Source organism: Hibiscus syriacus, unplaced genomic scaffold (assembly GCF_006381635.1).
Source record: "Hibiscus syriacus cultivar Baekdansim isolate YM2019G1 unplaced genomic scaffold, ASM638163v2 tig00110893_pilon, whole genome shotgun sequence".
In the NCBI taxonomy this organism is placed as follows: Eukaryota; Viridiplantae; Streptophyta; class Magnoliopsida; order Malvales; family Malvaceae; genus Hibiscus; species Hibiscus syriacus.
This window is the reverse complement of record NW_024062901.1, coordinates 3,134,880-3,154,941: the sequence shown is the minus strand read 5'-3', so window position 1 is coordinate 3,154,941 and position 20,062 is coordinate 3,134,880. Positions and strand designations below refer to the sequence as shown.

At 34.8% G+C, this 20,062-nt stretch overlaps 3 protein-coding genes and 1 long non-coding RNA gene across 4 annotated transcripts in view; 2 read left to right on the top strand and 2 right to left on the bottom strand.

Moving 5' to 3' along the window:
* Window positions 1-721, bottom strand: part of LOC120145257 — a 29,526-nt gene extending 28,805 nt beyond the window's left edge. Inside the window, exon 1 of the long non-coding RNA XR_005518115.1 lies at window positions 712-721. This is a non-coding gene — a long non-coding RNA (uncharacterized LOC120145257). The remainder of the gene's footprint in view (window positions 1-711) is intronic.
* Window positions 722-8,876: 8,155 nt separating this feature from the next.
* LOC120145003 (phosphoribosylamine--glycine ligase-like) lies at window positions 8,877-11,242 on the top strand. The gene is made up of 4 exons (XM_039158918.1): window positions 8,877-9,205; window positions 9,611-9,984; window positions 10,074-10,604; window positions 10,696-11,242. Exons 1-4 carry the CDS (start codon window positions 8,917-8,919, stop codon window positions 11,110-11,112), a joined length of 1,611 nt encoding a protein of 536 aa, XP_039014849.1. The 5' UTR covers window positions 8,877-8,916; the 3' UTR covers window positions 11,113-11,242.
* A 1,338-nt stretch (window positions 11,243-12,580) lies between these two features.
* On the bottom strand, window positions 12,581-13,132 carry LOC120145405. The gene has a single exon (XM_039159246.1). The coding sequence runs from the start codon at window positions 13,130-13,132 to the stop codon at window positions 12,581-12,583; it is 552 nt and encodes a 183-aa protein (XP_039015177.1).
* Window positions 13,133-14,880: 1,748 nt separating this feature from the next.
* On the top strand, window positions 14,881-20,060 carry LOC120145553 (MACPF domain-containing protein At4g24290-like). Its single transcript, XM_039159384.1, has 8 exons — window positions 14,881-15,269; window positions 15,717-16,010; window positions 16,126-16,364; window positions 16,865-17,066; window positions 17,776-17,841; window positions 17,952-18,138; window positions 18,706-18,872; window positions 19,284-20,060. The coding sequence occupies exons 2-8, from the start codon at window positions 15,747-15,749 to the stop codon at window positions 19,968-19,970; spliced, it is 1,812 nt and encodes a 603-aa protein (XP_039015315.1). The 5' UTR covers window positions 14,881-15,269; window positions 15,717-15,746; the 3' UTR covers window positions 19,971-20,060.
* Window positions 20,061-20,062: the final 2 nt, after the last annotated feature.

The following is a 20,062-nucleotide window of genomic DNA, read 5'->3' as shown; positions in this document are numbered from 1 at the left end:
ACTTAATTCCAACACTTCTATCTTCTTATTCTCATAGATGACAAGTCAAATTCAACTTATCAACTATATTTTGAAGATTTCATTCAAAAACTCAAAATCTTTAATCTCTCCTATACCTTTCATCTTGTTGTTTAGAACAAATTAAGCTTTCCTTAAGCTTAATTATCATCTAATGATCATAAGCCAACTTTTAAAACAACAAATAACCAAGAAATCAGAAACTTACCTTTGAGCTTGGGAGATACGGGAGGAAAAAGATGAAAGAAGAAGATAATAAAATGTTTTCATCTTCCACGTTTTTATCTCCTATTAAAGGGATAAAAAAATATCTTTAATGTCAATTGACCATTTTGCCCTTTAATTCCATGAATAATTACTAAAAACTTTCCAGAAATATTCTTAAATAAATCATTGAACTATTCAACTATCCTACTTTAATTACCAAATTTCAAAATTTTACAATTTAGTCACTAACCCATAGTTTAGGATGTTACAGTTTAGGACTAAGGGTCTGGCAAGCCCAAGTGGGAACCGGCAAGGAGAACTCGGGTACCGTTTTTAGAACCTAAACCGAGAGACCATAGAGAATTAGAGCATACCCGAAACCACATTCCAAAACCTAGGATATTTTTACCCTAACCATGTTGTTTGCCTTTTTTCTTTTTACCTTTTTCTTTCATTATTATTTTTCTTATTTTACTAACTTTTTACTTTCGTGTTTATTTTCATCATTTGCATCATTCGAAAGAGGTGTTGATCCACCAAAAACGTGTTCGTTAAACGTAAATAATTCTCATTAATGGACAAAGGGGTTGTAATACATAAAATGAAAATGTAGATGACAGTCTACAAGGTGACTATGTGTCACATTCAATCCAGAAGACATGGTGCCCACAATTGAAGAGTATATCACTCTGTTGCATTATAAATGACTCAGAATGAACCGGGTCTACATCAAGCACAATGAAAGTCTATCTTTGAAGACTGACTGTATAGGTTGTAGGGGCAAGATGAAGGTTACTGCTCTTTAGAGTCCCTTCAAAGTCAATAATGGCAAAATGATAACTGAAATTGGAGACCATTACTGACGAATTCAAGAAACAAACAAAAGAACTTCACTTAGTTCCTATCAATTGAGGGCTCCAATGACATATTCGTTGGGAACAGGTTCAACAAACATAAATGCCAGAGATGCAGTCATTCGAGACTTCTTAGGCCAATACAAAAAACAACTCAACATTTGCACGGTTCATCCAGAGAAGCCAGAGCGGTTCGAAAGGTTATTCAACCGGTGACAGACGAAGACAGAAGACTAGTCAACATGTCAAAAGCTGTCAGGATATTTTTGTCTCTTAAAAGATAAAACATTTTTGTCCCCAATAAGGATTATTTATAATAACAGTCACATTTTTTGGATCAATGTCTCGAACATTTCATGCATCATGCATTCTTGCATATTATGCATTATTTTTATTTTCTTTCCCGTTTTTTCATTAACTAACAAGAGATGTCTCATAAAAAAGGGAACAAACAAGCTTTGAAGGTTACCTGAAGCGTGTCTGAAGATCCACAACGATGAATGAGATACTAGCGCGTGTTAGTAAGATCGAGAAAATTCAAGAGCAACTCATGAAAACCCAACGAGAGATGATTGATCAAGCAAGAAGATTTCATGATGAATCCAGAGAACAAATGACCAAGTTAATGGATATGATAAATGTTGTGATCCATGGAGAGAATCCACTAGTGGATTCTATGAATGTCGATGATGAAGCTGAAATGATAATGACCAGAGGGCCTGTTAAGAGCCAGATATTTCAGGTCCACCCCAAAAACCAAATGTGGTTATAAAAGGTTCCACTAGGCCAACCATGGAAAAGAAGCTTTCCCTTGTGAGAGATAAGTTTCACTTAAAGAAGAGGGTCACAGAATATGACCGAATGTTGACCAAGAAAACCAAAAAGGATCAACATCCCATAATTAGAGGTTCTACCCCTTTTCAATCATCAAGACATGACACTCAAATTCTATCTATAAAGTTATCACCCAATAGTCTCTCGTCATGGGGACTAAATGAGAAGAAAAACAAAGTGCAGGGCTTTCAGTTCCCTCCCTTCCATTTTTCACTTGAAAAATTACATTCAGAAATGCTCACAGCCGGATTGATTACACCGGGATATATCCAGCCACAGTGGCCCCCGAATGAGAAATAGACCTACAAGGATATTTTTTGGGTGAACCAGGATAGAACCTCAACTTGTTCAGCTAAGGTTCCTAGAAACCTTGAGGATCCTTTAGAACAAACAATCCAGAAGTGCAAGGTAGAGATAAAGTTCCAAAACTCGGAAGTTGTCAATTTAACGAAGAACGCTTGCGAAGAACATTCAAACATGAGGGCTTCCGTGAATGTAATCTGGGACTGGCCTGTGGGTTTGAGAATGGATGGGGCAGTTGTAGCCAAGAAGACACCTCAAACTGCTTCAACATAGGATTCCTACGAAAAACCTAAGGCGCAGGAGGATTAGAAAAGAAATCCAAGTAAAGGAGCTTCCATAAATATGGTCCGAGATTGGCCCGTGGGTTTAAGAATCAATGGAACAGACGTAGCTTCAACACCTATATCAGATTTCTTGAGAGAAAGAGGGATTCTAGGTAGCTCAGGAGGCTTGATGAATATTACGCCAATCACAGCTGTAATATGTGTTCGGGGTCTAACCAAAACTATCACCACCGAGGAAAATCGTTTTAGATATAAATTTGGGCTCAATTTCCAGCAACCACGAAAGGAAATACTGATAAATCACGAAGAAGTGGGATTTTCCCTGGAAAATGACCTGGAGGAGGCATAAATTGATGTGTCTGGGGGTACATCAAAAAGAGCCCTGGCCAGTGAGGAGTGGGGAGCCAGAGCAGATGAAAGCCTTAATCCAACTAGTGGGCCACCCAAATGAGGCTTTATTCCATTTCGTGGCATCTTGTTTGAAATTGTTTTTTGAATTTTCTCGTATTTGGAACTTATTTTTGAACTCTTTTTGGATATTTAAATGAATTTATATTGAATGTTGAACCAAATTTACAACTTGAAATTCCTTGAATATCACCTGAATTAAAAGATTTTTAATAATTGAGGTTGTAAATCTTTGACAAATGACAATATTGAACCCTGCAAAACAAAGACCCCTTGGTCCTAATTTAAAAGATACATCATACTACATGTCCTTCTCTTACGAGGACCGAGCTAAGTTTTCTCTTCTCATGAAGAGTCCATCAAGGAGCGGATAAAATGGGGCATCTAGTACCTGAAATTACAAAGCTAATTGGTTTCTATTTTTGTTAATGACGTTCAATGATGATCATGGTCTTCTTAGATGGAATGATCAAGTAGGTGAATCTAGTTTAGGTCAGTTGCTTGGGAATTGAACTCTAACAATGAGATTTTATGATTTTCAAAAACACCTAGACTATAACAGGTTCTTCTTAACAAACTTAAGAAATTGGATCCGTATACCCAGATTATAATATTATATATATACAATAAAGCTTGAGTTATCCCTCTAGAGCAATTGGTTAAACGCCCTTGCTTTATGGATAATATTCAACTAGCCTGATAAAGATGATTATACTATATAATAAAGCTTAAGATGTCCCTCTAAGGCAATTTGTTAAACTCCCCGGCTTTATGGATAAGATTCAACTACCCTGATAAAGGTATTTACATATTGAGATGTCCCTCTAGAGTAATTGGTTAAACGCCCCGGCTTTATGGATTCAGCTAGCCAGACAATGGTGAATTAAATTTATTTAAATAAGGAGTTTCGGTAAAAATGGACTAAGGGAGTTAAGAAACACCTGTTATAGTCAAATTCACACGAGCACTCAAGAATTTCATTTTTAGACCAATATTTCTGCACTACCTTTGTTAGAGCAGCTTACAAAACTTGAACAAATGGAAGATTTCAAAGAACTGAAACAGAAGTGTTCTGAAATGCCTAGCCATTGATTATGCTAGTTGTGTCATTTTGTTCGTCTCCGATCAAAATGCCAAATCAAGAAAGAAGGGTATGTCATGATCTTCACGATGACCGAATCGATGAAACAAACCTTAATAATCCACCTCTAAACCAACTTTTCGATCTTGATAATTGTCAAAGGTTTGCAGCTATCAAATATTAAAAGAGCATTTGATTCTTTTGATATCCAATGAATTCTTGTTTTATGATTTGCTTCAATTGTGAAACCTAGAAGGAGGCAATATTTTTCAAAACTCCTTTTCATATTTTTCAAAATTTTGAAAAGTCAAAGGAAGAAAAGCATTTTCAAACAAGATAAGTTATCTGGAAGTATGTCTTGGAATTCAACAGATATCCCTCTGAAGCTCAAGATTGAAGCTGGGACAAAGGAAGCCATTTTTGGGGCAAAATTAGATAAGGGAAGGAAAACAAATTATCTTAGGTTGAGGTTTACAAGAGTACACCCGGTGGAAATGAAGACAAACTGAGAGAATGAAGACTGCTCACGCAATTATTCCTTTCACAGATCAACATTCTGAACATCAGATTTAAGCATGTTGAAGAATCCAAGATCAAGAATAAGAAGTTCAAGATTCCAAAGTCAAGAGTCATCAAGACTGACAACCAGAGATTGAGATATCTCTTTAAACCCTAACATATTTCGCATATACATCAACACATGCATACATTACGCATGAAATTTGCATCTTTGCATTCATCATCATGTGCAATAAAGACCTTGATTTTTCCTCTATTGAGGACAAATTTGATAAAGGAACAAATAAATTTCATCTTGGCATACATCAAACATCCATCAACAGGATAGTTACATCCAGATACATTTTACAGATCTTTCAGGAGAAGATGAGATTAAAAGACAACAGGACGTCCACAGCAAGCGGGAACAATCATCTTTAGATTCAACACTCCCAATATAATTTTTGTCTCGCTTGAGACAGTCTCATTTACTGCAGATGATTTATCTCACTTGAGTTTGTTTTTCTTAAAACAGACTTTGTCTCACCCGAGACTGCTTTACTTTAAAGATTTATTTAACTCAAGATTGTTTTCTTAAAACAAGATTTGTCTCGCTTGAGACCGTTTTCACTCGAAAGAAGGCATTTTATTTCACTCAAGACTGTTTTTAAAGAAAATTTTATCTCGCTTGAGATAGTTTCCTTTGAAACAAAATTTTGTCTCCCTTGAGACAGTTTCTCTTGAAACATTAACATTGAAAACATTTCCCTTGAAATGAATTTTGTCTCTCTTGGGATAGTTTCCCTTGAAACAAAATTTTGTCTCCCTTGAGACAGTTTCTCTTGAAACATAGACATTGAAAACATTTCCCTTGAAATGAATTTTGCTCTCTTGAGATAGTTTCCTTTTAAACAAAATTTTGTCTCTCTTGAGAGAGTTTCTCTTGAAACATAAACTTTGAAAACATCTCCCTTGAAATGAATTTTGTCTCTCTTTAGATAGTTTCCCTTGAAACAAAATTTTGTCTCCTTTGAGACAATTTCTCTTGGAATATAAACTTTGAAAACGTTTCCCTTGAAGCACAAAATATTTGAATCAGTTCCCCTTGAAACAACCTTTGAGACAGTTTCTCTTGAAACACCAACATTTGATATTGATTCCCTTGAAACAAATTTCATCTCGCTTGAGACAATTTTCCCTTGAAACAAGAAATTTTATCTCACTCGAGAGAGCTTTTCTTAAAACAGATTTCTTATTCATTTTCATCCAGATGTTGAATATTTGACAGGAGTTCCAAAGTTAGCAGGTGTCTCATTACATAATTCCATGTTGAAGTAGAAGATTTCAGCAAGGAATCCACGGTTTCACCTTTACTACGAAGGATTTCGTGCTCAGAATTTTCCAGTTTCGACTCATCCTCACTATGAGGGAGTCATTTCATGATTTAAATTGACAAACCAGTATTAATATCGAATTTCAACTCTACAACAGAAGACATTTGATATGGACAAAATTTGTATCTTTAAGTCTTTGGTCCATTTTCGTTACACGATAATAAGCAAAGAAGGGCAGCTGAAGATACCAAATTTTGTCCGTTAATATTATATAATAAGTTATATTATATAACATATTTTATTACATATGTTGCACATATTTACATAATTGTTTGCTTTCTTTCAGGCCTGAACACGTGGCCCAGCAAAACTCAGCAGCCCATTTGGAACCAAAACACGAACCCATCTGCTACCCCGAACCAGTGAACTAGGGTTGAAAACCCTAGTTTCTCATCACATGGTTTCCACCAGCGCCTCAGTAAGCCCCAAAGACTCCTCCACGCCGAGTCTTGCGCCGCATGGTTCGCTCCACGTAACCGGTCGGTTTCCTCGACAACAACCCATAAAATCAACAAGCAAGAGTTAGAGTTTGATTAGGACTCAAACTAGGCTAAAAAATAGAGCATTTTTGTATTATAAATAAACAATTTTAAACACAGTAGCGGGGGGGGGACACGATTTCACAGAATATTACCTAGAGATTATCACGGGAAAATACACAAATATTAAGAGCAAAATCGAAAATCAAGCCTTGTAATTTTTCGAAGCTAAATAAAGAGAAAAGGTATACTTTTTACCTATTTGTCGTTCGGTTGCTTGCATGTAGTCTTCTTTGCCCTTTGATTCGAAAAGAAACCAAACAAAAAATGTTTTGTGTCAATGATCAAAAGGGAGTTTTTGAAATTTTAATTTCAGATATACGCTCCCGAGAGGCTTTTTTGCAAAAACAAAACATGTATTTAAACCGAGGGAACAAAGAGATTTTAAAAAATCAAACTTTTTTCGAGTTTCGTCGCCGATGAACGGTGGCCGGCGAGGCGACAGGATCGCCGGAATCTGGGTTGCTCGGTGGTTGTTCATCGTGCATGAAGAACACGATGAACATGGGCAGAGGATTTGGTTTTTTATGTTTGATCTGGTTTGGGGGGAGATGAAAATGAATTATGTTTATGGTTATTGGTATTTATAATACCCATCCAGCCGGCCACGACCCGACCCAATACTATATGACCCGCGTGTTTCCAAAATAAATAGGGTGAACTGCGCTTTTGGACCTCGCACTTTTGAAAAAGCTTATTTGGACCCTGAATTCGATCCTAAGATCGAATTCCTCCTTAAATTGACCCTGTAATTTGACTTTTCTTTCAATTTAGTACCTTTGTTATTATTATATATATTATATATTTATTTTTTATATATTTGTATATATTATTTTCATTATTAGTATTTCTATTACTATTTCTATTTTTAACGTTATTTGTATTATTTATATCTTTTATTTTTTTCCTTACATATTTTACTATTTTTTTATATTTTACTTTTATTTATTTATTGTTTTTCTTTTTCTTTTCTTTATTTTTATCCTTTATCCTTTTTCCTTTTACATTTATTTTATTACTTTATTTATTCTTATTTTATCCCTTTTTTATGTACATTGCTATTTTTCTTTATGTTGTTTATTTAATTTTGTATTTTGTATTTTTTATTATTTTTACTTTCTTTATCGCTCGTTTCTATGTTTTATTTATTTATTATATTCACTTCATTTTTTATATCCTTTTATTTATTTATTTTATTTATTATTTTATTTTCTTCATTTTATTTTATTACTTTTTTATCTAACTCGTTTCTTGAGTTTTTAAGGATACATTTTTAATCAATCAAGGGTAAGTTTTGGATCATTATTTTACCTTTTAAATTAAACATTTAACTTTCTTAAGTAAACACAACTGGAAATTACACAGTACTGAAAGGGCAGTTTAAGGGTGCTAACCCTTCCTTGACTATAACCGACTCCCGAATCCGACACATCACTGGTAAGACGCAGATCAAGTAAGAAATAAGGTATTCGTTCTACCTATTTGGTTTTAAAATAAATGATCGGTGGCAACTCTTAAATAATTTTTTCCAAGTCGAAGCCCAATTCCGGGTCCAACCAAAAGACGGTTCTGACAATTATAAAAAATCATTTAAATTAGAATCAAATAATAGCATAATATTATAAATATTTATAATTAAATTTAAACAAAAACTAAAAAATTTGACTCGACTCGACTCAAAAAAATTCTAAGTTAACTCAGAGTTGTAAAATAGGACTTGTCAACTCGAATAACTCAAAATTTTTGACTCGACTCTACTCAATTGAATGCTCATCCCTATGTGGCATGACATGTGACATCATTCTATTAGAAGATTTAATTTATTTTAATTTATTAAAAGTAGGACTAAATTGAGAGAATATGTAAATAATATGGACCAAATGTGTGATTATATCAAAATATTTAACTGTCGTTAACGAAAGTTAACTCAGAGTGATCACATTTTAATTAAATAAAAACAAAAGTTGTCATATCTTATGTTTTTTGAAATCAGTGACCAAAAGTGGACAGAACACAATCGTAAGTGATTTTCCACGTAGTTAACCCTAATTTTAATTGATATAATAATAAACTTAATTTTTAACATTTATAAATTATGACAAATAAATGAATTTTATTTTAAACGTTTGCAAAAGGTGTAAATTAGGCGTTGAATTTTTTAAAATTAAAATTAAATTCATACGATAATATATTATTACATCAATTAAAATTATATAATTGATGAAAAATGTTATCGTTACATTCAAATTGGGAAACAACAATGAGATTGAAAGTGAAACTAAAAATCCACTCGATGACTATTGTTTCTAAGAATTAATTTCTAAATTTTTGTAAGAAAGAGGGATTGAATTCAAAATTAAACCAAAAATCACGATAGAACCTTAAACCCTACTGCCATGTCATGTATCTTTTCAATACCAAATGAATTATCTGTAAGGGCTAACTTATTTTGCAGAGTTCGGAAGGAAGAGGAAAAAGAACAACGGCAAAGAAGGCATGGCCTTAAGGACCATTAATCTCTCCCCTTATCCAAAGCTTGCTATCAACAACAGCAATGGAATCTTCACTTCTCAGTCTTTTCCCACTTCCTTTTTACCATCAAAATCCTTCCTTGGGACTTTTTCTTCTTTCTCAGCGGGATCCCTCAGTTTCTCCATCAATCACCATAGCTCGTCTCCGCCGCACATCGACGGTTCACGATGGTCTTCTACTTTCTTCCGATGCTTTTCCCTGAAATCAGAGCTCTCCGTTTCTGCCGATGGCCATGGCAGTAACGGTGCTTCCGGTATGATAAGAACAACTCTTAAGAACCCTTTTTCCCAATTAATTAATCTGTTTTTAGGATATTATTTGTTTCCCTTTTTTCTCCATTTTCTGTAATGTTATTGTTTTTTGTTCATTTTTTTGTTTAGTTTTATGATAAGACCAAGGAAAAATCGGAATTTCAATTTAGTCCCTCTACTTGTCTGACTAAAAAGACTGAGTCCAATTGAACCTTTTATTGATTTTCCTTAAATTTGAACAAGTTATCAACTGGATTTTAACCTTTAAATACTAAAATGCCACGTTTAAATTTAATGGAAATGTTATTACTCCTGTATAAGCCTTTTTTGTGAATCATCGAGACCATAGGACAAATGGTAAAGCAGGTGATTTTGAATTGAGTAAAAATGTCATTTATGCTGTGCAGCGGAGAGAGTGGTGGTTCTAGTTATTGGTGGAGGGGGAAGAGAACATGCCCTTTGCTACATGTTGCAGCGGTCTCCGTCTTGCGATGCCGTCTTTTGTGCACCAGGCAATGCCGGGATTTCTACCTCAGGCGATGCAACTTGTATTCCCGACCTCGACATCTCCGATAGTTCAGCTGTGATTTCATTTTGCCGCAAATGGAGTGTCGGTTTGGTTGTTGTTGGACCGGAGGCTCCCCTTGTTTCAGGTCTTGCTAATGATTTGGTAATGGCCGGAATCCCTACTTTTGGCCCTTCGGCTGAGGCTGCTGCTTTGGAAGGTTCTAAGAACTTCATGAAGACTATATGTGACAAATATGGGATTCCTACGGCTAAGGTTTTATCTCGAATTTGATGCAAAAATTTGTTATTACATTATCAGACATGTTTTCTGCTGCATTAATGCTTTTTAAATGTTTGGTTTAGTATCAAACATTTTCAGATGCATCAGCTGCAAAGCAATACATTAAAGAGCAAGGAGCACCTATTGTTATCAAAGCAGATGGACTGGCTGCCGGAAAAGGAGTTACTGTTGCTATGACATTGGAGGAGGCATACGAAGCCGTTGATTCGATGCTTGTTGAGGGCGTTTTTGGTTCTGCAGGTTGTCGGGTCATTGTTGAGGAATTTCTCGAAGGAGAAGAAGCATCGTTCTTTGCCCTCGTGGATGGAGAGAATGCCATACCACTCGAGTCTGCACAAGACCATAAACGGGTTGGAGATGGTGACACAGGTCCTAATACTGGTGGGATGGGGGCATACTCCCCTGCACCAGTCTTAACTAAAGAACTTGAATCTGTGGTCATGGAATCTATTATTCTCCCTACAGTTAAGGGCATGTCAATGGAAGGATGCAAGTTTGTCGGGGTTTTATACGCTGGACTAATGATCGAGAAGAAGTCCGGCTTACCAAAACTAATCGAGTACAATGTCCGGTTTGGAGACCCTGAGTGCCAGGTCAGTTATAGGCAGGTTTTTTTGGCATCTTTTCAAGCTTCAATAAGGCAATAGATTCTTAAATTGTACTTGTGGTTTGCTCTTGCAACAGGTCCTGATGGTTCGTTTAGAGTCTGATCTTGCAAAAGTTCTGCTAGCAGCTTGTAGAGGAGAGCTAAAAGGAGTGTCACTGGACTGGTCCCCTGGGTGGGCTATGGTGGTGGTGATGGCAAGCAATGGTTACCCTGGCTCCTACGAGAAAGGGACCGTGATTCGGAACCTTGAGGAAGCAGAACATGTTGCTCCTTCTGTCAAGATATTCCATGCTGGAACTGCACTTGATTCGGATGGCAATTTCATTGCTACCGGTGGCCGTGTTCTCGGGATTACTGCTGAAGGCAAAGACCTTGAAGAAGCAAGGGAAAAAGCTTACCTTGCAGTTGAAGAAATCAACTGGCCGGGAGGATTCTACCGGAATGATATCGGATGGAGAGCACTTCCTCACAAGCAAATTGCTAGAAGTTCTTAGAATAACATTAAAATCCCTGCTTTTGACTAGACATCTTATAATAACATCAAATTCTGTATAACATATCTTGTTCGAAATCGGTAAAATTTTGTTTCTTTTAAAATCTCATAATTTAACATTTATTATCATACTATTTAATCGCATAAATTTATAATGATATATTTTAAATTTCTAATTTATATCTGATTTCACACCGTCGCTAAGCAGTTTAATACTATTTTATATTACCATTAACTGCCTAATTCAAATATTTAATCGATTAGCCTTTATAATGTATTATTATCTTGTTATATTTACATCTCTTTTTATTATATTTTTTCTCATATGAACATCTCTTTACCGGTATATTTACGAGTCATATCTTACACATAAATATGCAATTTCATTCCTCAAATATAAATCAACTTTGCAGTAAGAATGAAGACACGCTATTCTCACCTTTTTGGCTGTGGCTCACGGCTAAGGAGAATGAATTTTGCATGGCTCAAATATATAAATAGACAACTTTGCATGGCTAAACATTTTTTATTAATAAAAGTTTGCATGGCCATTGATCGAGAGCAGCTAAGAATAATAAATAAAGTTTCTTACCTTCTTTCTCATGGCTCACGACAAAGAGAGAGTTCGAAGAAGGGAGAAAATTGAATTATTTTTCAGTTTACACAATCCATTTCTTTATTTAAGACGCAGTAAGAATGAGATATGCCCAGTTTCTCAGTTTCCAAATCAAAACCAAAGAACTGATATATTTAAGAAACATTAGATTTAGATTACCAATATGACATAATAAAAAAATATTAAAGAAACCATAATTTTAGTTTTTTTTTTATAAAAAAAAATAGTTTTAAAATAAAAAGAATGAAAGAAAACTTACCTTTTGCCTTCTGCTCACGTCTATAAATATAAACTAAAGGAAGATTACAACTTTTTCTAGATTCTTCTTCTTTATTCATGAATATAAATATCATTTAATATCAAATTACCATTTTGGGCTTTAAAAATCATAATAATTAACATTTACCATTTTAATAATAAAAAAGTCAAATATGAAAAAATATAATTCACTTTTCACCTTTGCCCTTTATAATTTTCAAAAATTACATTTTAATCACTAAAATTTACAATTTTAACTTATTACGGAAAATCCATCTAAATTTCAAGGATCCATGTCAAATTTCGCCATTCTAAAATATAGAAATAATAGTTCTAACTTTTGTAGATTTCTGATTCTATCTTATTATCCGAATATTTTGTTGAAATTTATCGTTTAATAGCTCTTTACTCAAATTTCGGATCGTAATATGAATTCCATATAGGATCCATTGTTAAAGATGAATTATTTATTTAAGGGTCAAAATATATAACTTTTAAAAATTATATTTTTTACCCTAATTTTTTCTATGTTTTTACTTTGGCCACCAAACTTTCAAAAAGTTCACTTTAGTCACTATCAATTTTTTTTGGGGTGTTACAGTGGTTTTTGGTGATAATGACAATGTGCCTGGTAAACCTGGGGATTGCTATGGTTGTTGTTACTTGGCAGATGGAGGTTGCAAATGTTGGGAGAACTCTGGACTTTAGGCATGGGGGGTTTATTATGTTGGTTCCCATTTGAAACTGATGGCGGCTCCAAGAGGAAATAGCTATTATCTGGAGAAGCTGCTTTAGGGGAAGTGCTAGCAGAAGGGCTGAAGTTGGAGCGGTTTGGGTTAACAGGGGTGAGCCTTCCACTAGTATTATTTGAACTCGGACGAACTATGCCATTGATGGCTTCTATATACCGCTGCTCAATGGCGTAGTGATCAACAGGGTTCATTTGGTTCTCGACTACGATTGGGTTTGAAGGGAACAAAAAAGCACGAAGTTTTGGAGTTCCTTCGCTTTCCAAACGACGACACTCATCTACCATATGTTTGACATCCTCGTCGGATTTTACAGTTACCAATGCATCAAGTTCATAAGGGATAATGGGAAATTTCAGAACCATGTCCCCTTCAACCACACTGTTCACCTTCTTCATCAATTCTGTCACATATAGATAAAATGTCACTTTAAAAAATGGCTTTATAAAATTCTGCTGATTTCTTCCAACCCTTAAGATATTCACACATTGCTACGATTCTTTTTCCTTCAAAAACAGATACAGTTTTTGAAGAGGAGAAAGGTTACTAAGATCTGAACTTTGGCCAAAACGAAAACATAAAGCAATCAAACAACTCTAAACACTATAACTACGTACAGTTTATAAATACGAGTGATCAATCCAATTTATGATAGCTAAAACACTGGAAAAATATTTATAAAATATTGTAACAAAAAAAGGATTTATAAGGTGAAGCAAATATTGGCAAAACTATCAAAGGCAATGACCAAATTACCATTGGAATGAATCGAATCCGCATACAACTTAACAAGGATGAAACGAGGGCAAACCTGAAATTTTGATATCCCCCGGTACCGCCACCATACGATGCAGATTTACCTCGGAGCTTGGCTTGAATGAGAACTATGATGCAGTTTTTGGTGTTTGACTATTTGGGTGTTGGTGTTTTTGCTTCTTCTTCTTCTTCTTTTATTCCATTGTTAGTATTTTCATTTATTTTCTGGGTTTCTAAGTTTAGTGTAGGAGAAAGGGTTTTGCTTTAAGTGTGCGAAGAAAACTTGATAATAATTCTTTTGGTGGTGTGAAGTTTGTTTGTTGGCTTTTTCTTTTTTGTTATTAGTCTTATTGCAGTAATGAAAGGAGGAAGAAGAAGAAGAAGAAGAAGAAGAAGAAGGGAGGGTTAACGGCTGTAACGTGTAGTCCACAAAAACTAACGATAAGGACCTTACTGAAATCAAGCTAAAAGTTTGATGATTGTATTGCAAGTTTCAAAAATTGAGTGACCAAAATAAAAGTGCCTTAAAAATTTAGTGACTATTTATATACTATATAAATAAAACAATGGTAAATTATGCATTTACTAACTAAACTATAAGTTTTGATTCGTTTTAATACCTAAATTTTTAGTTTTTTTCAAAATCATTGCTAATATTTTTTTTTCATTTTAATATATTGTCGTTAAAAACTTAACAATGTTACATTTTTTGGGTAAATTACATCATTCAATTATCTTTTCATTCCTATTTTGATACTAAAGTTAAAAAAATTAATTTAACTACTCAATTTTCAAATTGCTCATAATTTAATTATTTTAATTTATTTTATTAACGATTTTTGTGACATTATATTTTTATTATAATTTTATTAATATATAATTAAAAATAAAAAATAAATTTGAAAATTAGAGTGATTAAATTAGGAGTATTTTGAAAGTTAAGTAATTAAATTAAAAAAAATAAAATTTAGTGATATAAATAGGAGTGAAAATATAGTTGAGTGATGAATAATGTAATTTAACTATAAAAAAGGTTCCACGTGCAGATCATCCCTTAAGTTTTTAACGGTGAGATAATAAAACGAAATAAAAACTAAAATGTAAATCTGATAAGTTTAGATAATAAAATGAATTAAAATTAATAATTTAAGTAGTAATTTACCCTAAAATCAAACCATGTATTGAATATAATTCATTAAAAATTACATGAAAAGATAGAGAGCAAGTTGCTTGATTGATGATTACTAAAGGCAATAACGAAAAGATGAGGTAAAATAAATTAATAAAAGAGGTTAAAATGGAACCCATGTCCATGCATTCTTTGAAAGCTACACATTTGACTTCCCTGTTTTCTACTATTTCTCAATCAAAACTCAACTCGGTTAAAATGGCTTGGGTCTGAGTCTGACTCATTCACAACTCACACGTCAATATAAAGGAATTTCTTTATTTTCAGTCAAACCTGTTTTCGCTACTACCGTCCGTGTCTCAACTCAGCAACTCACCCCCTTTCTTAGGGCTTCTATCTCTTTCTATTTGTTTCTTCTTCTTCTTCTTCTTCTTTTGTTTGATTTTTCATTTGTTATATTTTTACATTTCTCCGTCATCTCTTTCCGTTCAAGTTTTGTTCTTGGAATTTCCCGGCCTGGAAATCCTGCAGTTTCAAAACACCTCGAAATCGAACGAAGGGATCGACTAGACGGCATCAATTTGCGTCGGGCTTTGTTCGAGCTTCAAAATTTGCTCTAAAACCCCCACCGAAGATTCAAACTTTACTTCGTGAGTAACCCTTTTTTAAATATATTTATTTTAGGGCCTATTTTTAGTTTTATGATATAGTTCTGTAGGGATATTTGTTCGATCTGAACTATATTTGGTTTTGTGAAGCTGTTAATTTGTGAAAATCGGCCAATTTTCCTCTTAAATTGAGCTGAGTTGGTTTTAGTTGCGATCATTACTGGAAAAGGAGAGTGAAAATTGCTTTTGTTTTATATGAGTTTGAATTTTGAGCTCTTTATGAACTTCTGATCTGTTCTCTTTTAGTAATATTTACTTTAAAGGGAAATTTTGTATGATAGATTTTGTTATGTTTTTACACGTTAAGCTATTTGGTATGATTTGGATTTGTTTATTTATGTATATGATTGAAATGGTGTTGCTTTTGCTTTACTTGGAGTGTACTATGTTTGGTTTGAATAATTGAACCACGTGTGGATTTGATTCCAGATTTGGTGAGAAAGAGTGATGCACTGAGCAATGGCACTTAAGATGCCAGCTCCGAAGGCGGCTGAGATTGCCATAGGGTCCATCGGATGCGGTTATGATATTGGAACGGATCTTCGGCTGAAGTACTGTAAAGGGAATAATTCGAAAGATTCACGTCTTATCGAGATTGATGAAGATGGAGGCCATGAGATTGTTTTTCCTGGTGGAATTTCAATACCCAATGTGTCCAAATCAATAAAATGTGATAAAGGAGAGCGCACACGATTTAGGTCTGATGTTCTCTCTTTTCAACAGGTAATAGTTTTCTGTTTGTTCAATGTTATCCATGTCCATATGTATTAGAAGAACAAATTGTTGTGGCATGAGTCAAATCTTGTGAAAGATATATGAGAGTCTGCTTTTTCTCCAGATGTCAGAGCAATTCAACCAAGAAATATCTTTGACTGGAAAAATACCTTCGGGCCTCTTCAATTCCATGTTTGACTTCTCTGGTTATTGGCAAAAAGATGCTGCTAATACCAAGACGCTTGCTTATGATGGGATGTTCATCACCCTTTACACAGTCGTACTGGAGAAATCTCAAATGGTGCTACGAGATCATGTCAGGAAAGCAGTCCCATCTACATGGGAACCTGAAGCATTGGCAAGGTTGAAATTTGATGCAAATTTGATTATTGAATTCTGGTGATGGGTTTTTTCGCATTGGTCTTGTTAGGCATGGAGCTATTACGTTTGTAGATGCTATGGCAAAGTTAAATCATCCATCGGGGGTGGTATTATACAGTTTTATGAGGAACCTCCAAAACACTTTAGTTGATTGTAATGCTTTTGGCTTAGTTTGCTATAATAAAGCTTCTTTTCTATTAAAGGAAAGACCTTTTCATGTAGGAGGCTTTTTCTACCTTATTCAATGAATTGGGCTTCAGCCTATGCATATTTCACGCTCCGTCTCTTCGAGTTTTGTCATCATTCAACTTTTTAATTCCTTTTATTCTGGTTCAACATCCTCATTCTTAATGAAAATATGAAGATTGCTGTTGTGTTGATGACTATGAATTTTCTGATGCCTACTGCCTGCTTTATTTGATGTTATGTACTTGCTGCTTTATAGTATTTGAGGTTGATATATAATTTGGATCACATCTCAGGTTTATTGAAACTTATGGCACCCATATAATTGTTGGTGTGAAGTTGGGAGGGAAGGATGTCATTTACATCAAACAGCAGCATTCCTCTACTCTTCAACCAGCTGATATCCAGAAAAGATTGAAGGATGTGGCTAATAAGAGGTTTTTAGATGCCAGTGAACATTCTAGCATGGTGTCTGAGCAAGTCTTTCCGAGTGACAAGGTTCGCAACAGTAATGATAAATCTTCTAATCGGAGGCTGTATATATACATAAGACTTGCCCCATGTTTGGATGTAATGAAATCAATATTTCTAGTTCAAATTCTTTTACAGCAGGGGTACAATATCCATGATTGACCTGGCAAGCAGGGTGTTATTGTGGAAGTGTTGCATATTGATGCCAAAATTTTGTTTTGAGAATCACTGTTTAAAAGGGAGAGTTTTCTTAGTCTCTCTAAACATAGTAACATTACAACCCAGTTTCACTCTAAATATTGTATGATTGCTAAGGAAGTACCTGTTAAATAGTTGCCAGAGAATGCTAAATGTCTGTTACTGTTTTAAATGTTTAGATTTTTACACCAGGATATGGCTGTCATTGTTTTTGCTTTGCCTCCTGTTTATGAGTATATTGTTATTTTCTAGGTCTTTGAACTTGGTTGGCAGTTTCGTTTTTAGTTTTGTTACTTGGAGACTTTTTGCTTTTATTGCGAGTCTTTTTATATTAGAGATCGATTGATCTCTATAAAATAATAAATTATGGTTATTCATCTGCATATTTCTGTCTGTTGACACCTTTGGTTGCAAAACTTAATTTCTTTTAACTTTTTATTGGTTTTAATTTATCCGTCAATCATCCTTATAGGTGAGCCTTTGGCATAATTTGTGTGTTTCTTCCCCCGAGGTATCTAATCAGTTTTTTCTGTTTCAGTTTGAAATCAGGGAACAGCAGCTAAGGTTTGCTAGTAACAGTCCAAGTTCATATGCACATAAAGAGGTCAGTTTCCTTTCATATGGTGTTGTTTGCTTAATAGTTAAAGTTCCTTGATAGAGGTTTGAGTTTCTTTCCCGATATCAATGTTTGCAATAATTACCTCAAAATTGCAGGATATTATAACCATTTACAAAAGGAGAGGTGGAAGTGGTAATAGAAGCCTTTCTCATAATGACTGGTTACATACGGTTCAGTTAGAGCCTGATGTAATCTCAATGTCCTTTATCCCTATTACTTCTCTGTTGAATGGAGTTCCAGGCTGCGGATTTTTGAACCATGCCATAAATCTATATTTGCGATGTAAGCAAGGCCTATAGTTCTCTGTCTACGTAATGCATTTTTTTTATTTTCTTCTACTGCTTGCTTCAAATTATTGTATCTCCTCTTTTTCCTTCCTATAGCGGAATGCCTTTATTATTTTCTTGAAGAAGTATGCCTCATATTTTTGCTTCTTTAAAAAGTCTATAATTTTGTTAAATATAACATATCACAAGTTCACTAACCATCTTATAATTATGCAATTCTAAGGTAATCAAACATGAATTATGGGCTTATTTTGATTAAACCCTTAGTTAAATGATTGTAAGTTGTTGGTAAGTACCAAACTACATCATTAGGAGTTGATTCTTGATCACTTTTGTTATCTTGAAATCCTTTACTAGCAATGTTTAACTAAGAGAGAGTTGGAATTGAATAATTGGTTGGTATTTCTGGCTTTATATAAACCGTGTCATGAAACAACGAGAATTTGTTATTGGACCTTGTTTTCCTTCATTTAGCTTACTTCTGCTGTTGTGCAAATGTTACTTCTATTTTACAGGAAAAAAAATGTGTGCATGTTTCATCCATAAGCTATTGCTCTTACAGATAAACCACCAATTGGAGAGCTCCATCAGTTTTTGGAATTTCAGCTTCCGAGACAATGGGCACCAGTTTTCGGTGAACTTCCTCTTGGTCCACGACGAAAACAACAAAGCACTGCATCTTTGCAGTTCAGCTTCATGGGGCCCAAGCTTTTTGTGAACACTACTCCGGTAAAGAATTTTCTAGATTTCAAATCTTCTGGCTTTTGTTTAGGTGCTCCAAGCGTTTGGCGATGTAGGTTTTGTCCATACATGTTGAGTAGTTTTTATTAGCCCTTCAGCTAGATAAACTTCAGAACGTGTTGATATGCTGGTGTTATATTTATAGATGACCGCTAGTCTCTCTTCAGAACATGTTGATATCCATATCCATATGTGTTGAGTAATTTTTCCTATTAAGATTTCGTCTTTCTCGGGTCTCCCAAGGAGAGCATAATTCAACTGTCGCATGGCGAGTAAAATGTTTGAAACTGATATTAGCTATTGGGTCATTGAATTGGAGGTTCAGCCTTTACTAGGAAGTCTTTGTTAATATAAAGAAGGGAACTGTACCTAATTTTTAGTTATATATTTTCATGACAGGTTGATGTGGGTAAGAGGCCTGTGACCGGTCTCAGACTGTATCTAGAAGGTAAAAGGAGCAACCACTTGGCCATCCACTTGCAGCACCTTTCCTCCCTCCCAAAAATCTTCCAACTTGTAGATGATTCGAAAGGGAACTTCAGCCAAGAGTCTCATGATCGTAAATACTATGAGAAAGTTTATTGGAAGAACTATTCTCATGTATGCACCGCTCCCATCGAGTCTGACGAGGACCTTTCAATTGTAACTGGAGCCCAATTGCAAGTTGAGAATCATGGTTTTAAAAATATCCTCTTCTTACGACTACGTTTCGCAAACGTCTCGGGAGCTATTTCTGTCAAGCAGCCAGAATGGGAAGGATCACCCGGATTGGTAGCCAAGTCTGGACTCATATCCACACTAATCAGTCATCACTTTACACAAGTTCAGAAGCCACCTCCAAGACCAGCTGACGTGAATATAAACTCCGCTGTTTACCCCGGAGGTCCTCCGGTGCCCGTTCAAGCTCCCAAGCTTTTGAAATATGTTGATACAACAGAGATTACACGAGGGCCACAAGAAATTCCTGGATATTGGGTTGTTTCTGGGGCAAGATTGGTTGTCAAGAAAGGAAAGATCTCTCTCCTGGTAAAGTATTCTTTATTGACTGCAATATTACCTGATGAAGATGGCTTCAATGAGCAATAGACGATTTTCCCTTCCACTTATCACTTTCTATTCTTTGCCCACCATGGAAGCAAATAGTAATAGGAAAAAGTTGCTGAATATCAGAGAATCCA

Excerpts from the sequence above, each read along its gene's own strand:
- LOC120145003 (XM_039158918.1), top strand. The coding sequence starts at position 8,917 with ATGGCCTTAAGGACCATTAATCTCTCCCCTTATCCAAAGCTTGCTATC. Across the intron at positions 9,206-9,610 it reads TGGCAGTAACGGTGCTTCCG|CGGAGAGAGTGGTGGTTCTA; the intron begins GTATGATAAGAA and ends TATGCTGTGCAG. Across the intron at positions 10,605-10,695 it reads TTGGAGACCCTGAGTGCCAG|GTCCTGATGGTTCGTTTAGA; the intron begins GTCAGTTATAGG and ends CTCTTGCAACAG.
- LOC120145405 (XM_039159246.1), bottom strand. The coding sequence starts at position 13,132 with ATGAAGAAGGTGAACAGTGTGGTTGAAGGGGACATGGTTCTGAAATTT.
- LOC120145553 (XM_039159384.1), top strand. The coding sequence starts at position 15,747 with ATGGCACTTAAGATGCCAGCTCCGAAGGCGGCTGAGATTGCCATAGGG. Across the intron at positions 17,842-17,951 it reads GTTCATATGCACATAAAGAG|GATATTATAACCATTTACAA; the intron begins GTCAGTTTCCTT and ends TCAAAATTGCAG. Across the intron at positions 18,139-18,705 it reads CATAAATCTATATTTGCGAT|ATAAACCACCAATTGGAGAG; the intron begins GTAAGCAAGGCC and ends TTGCTCTTACAG.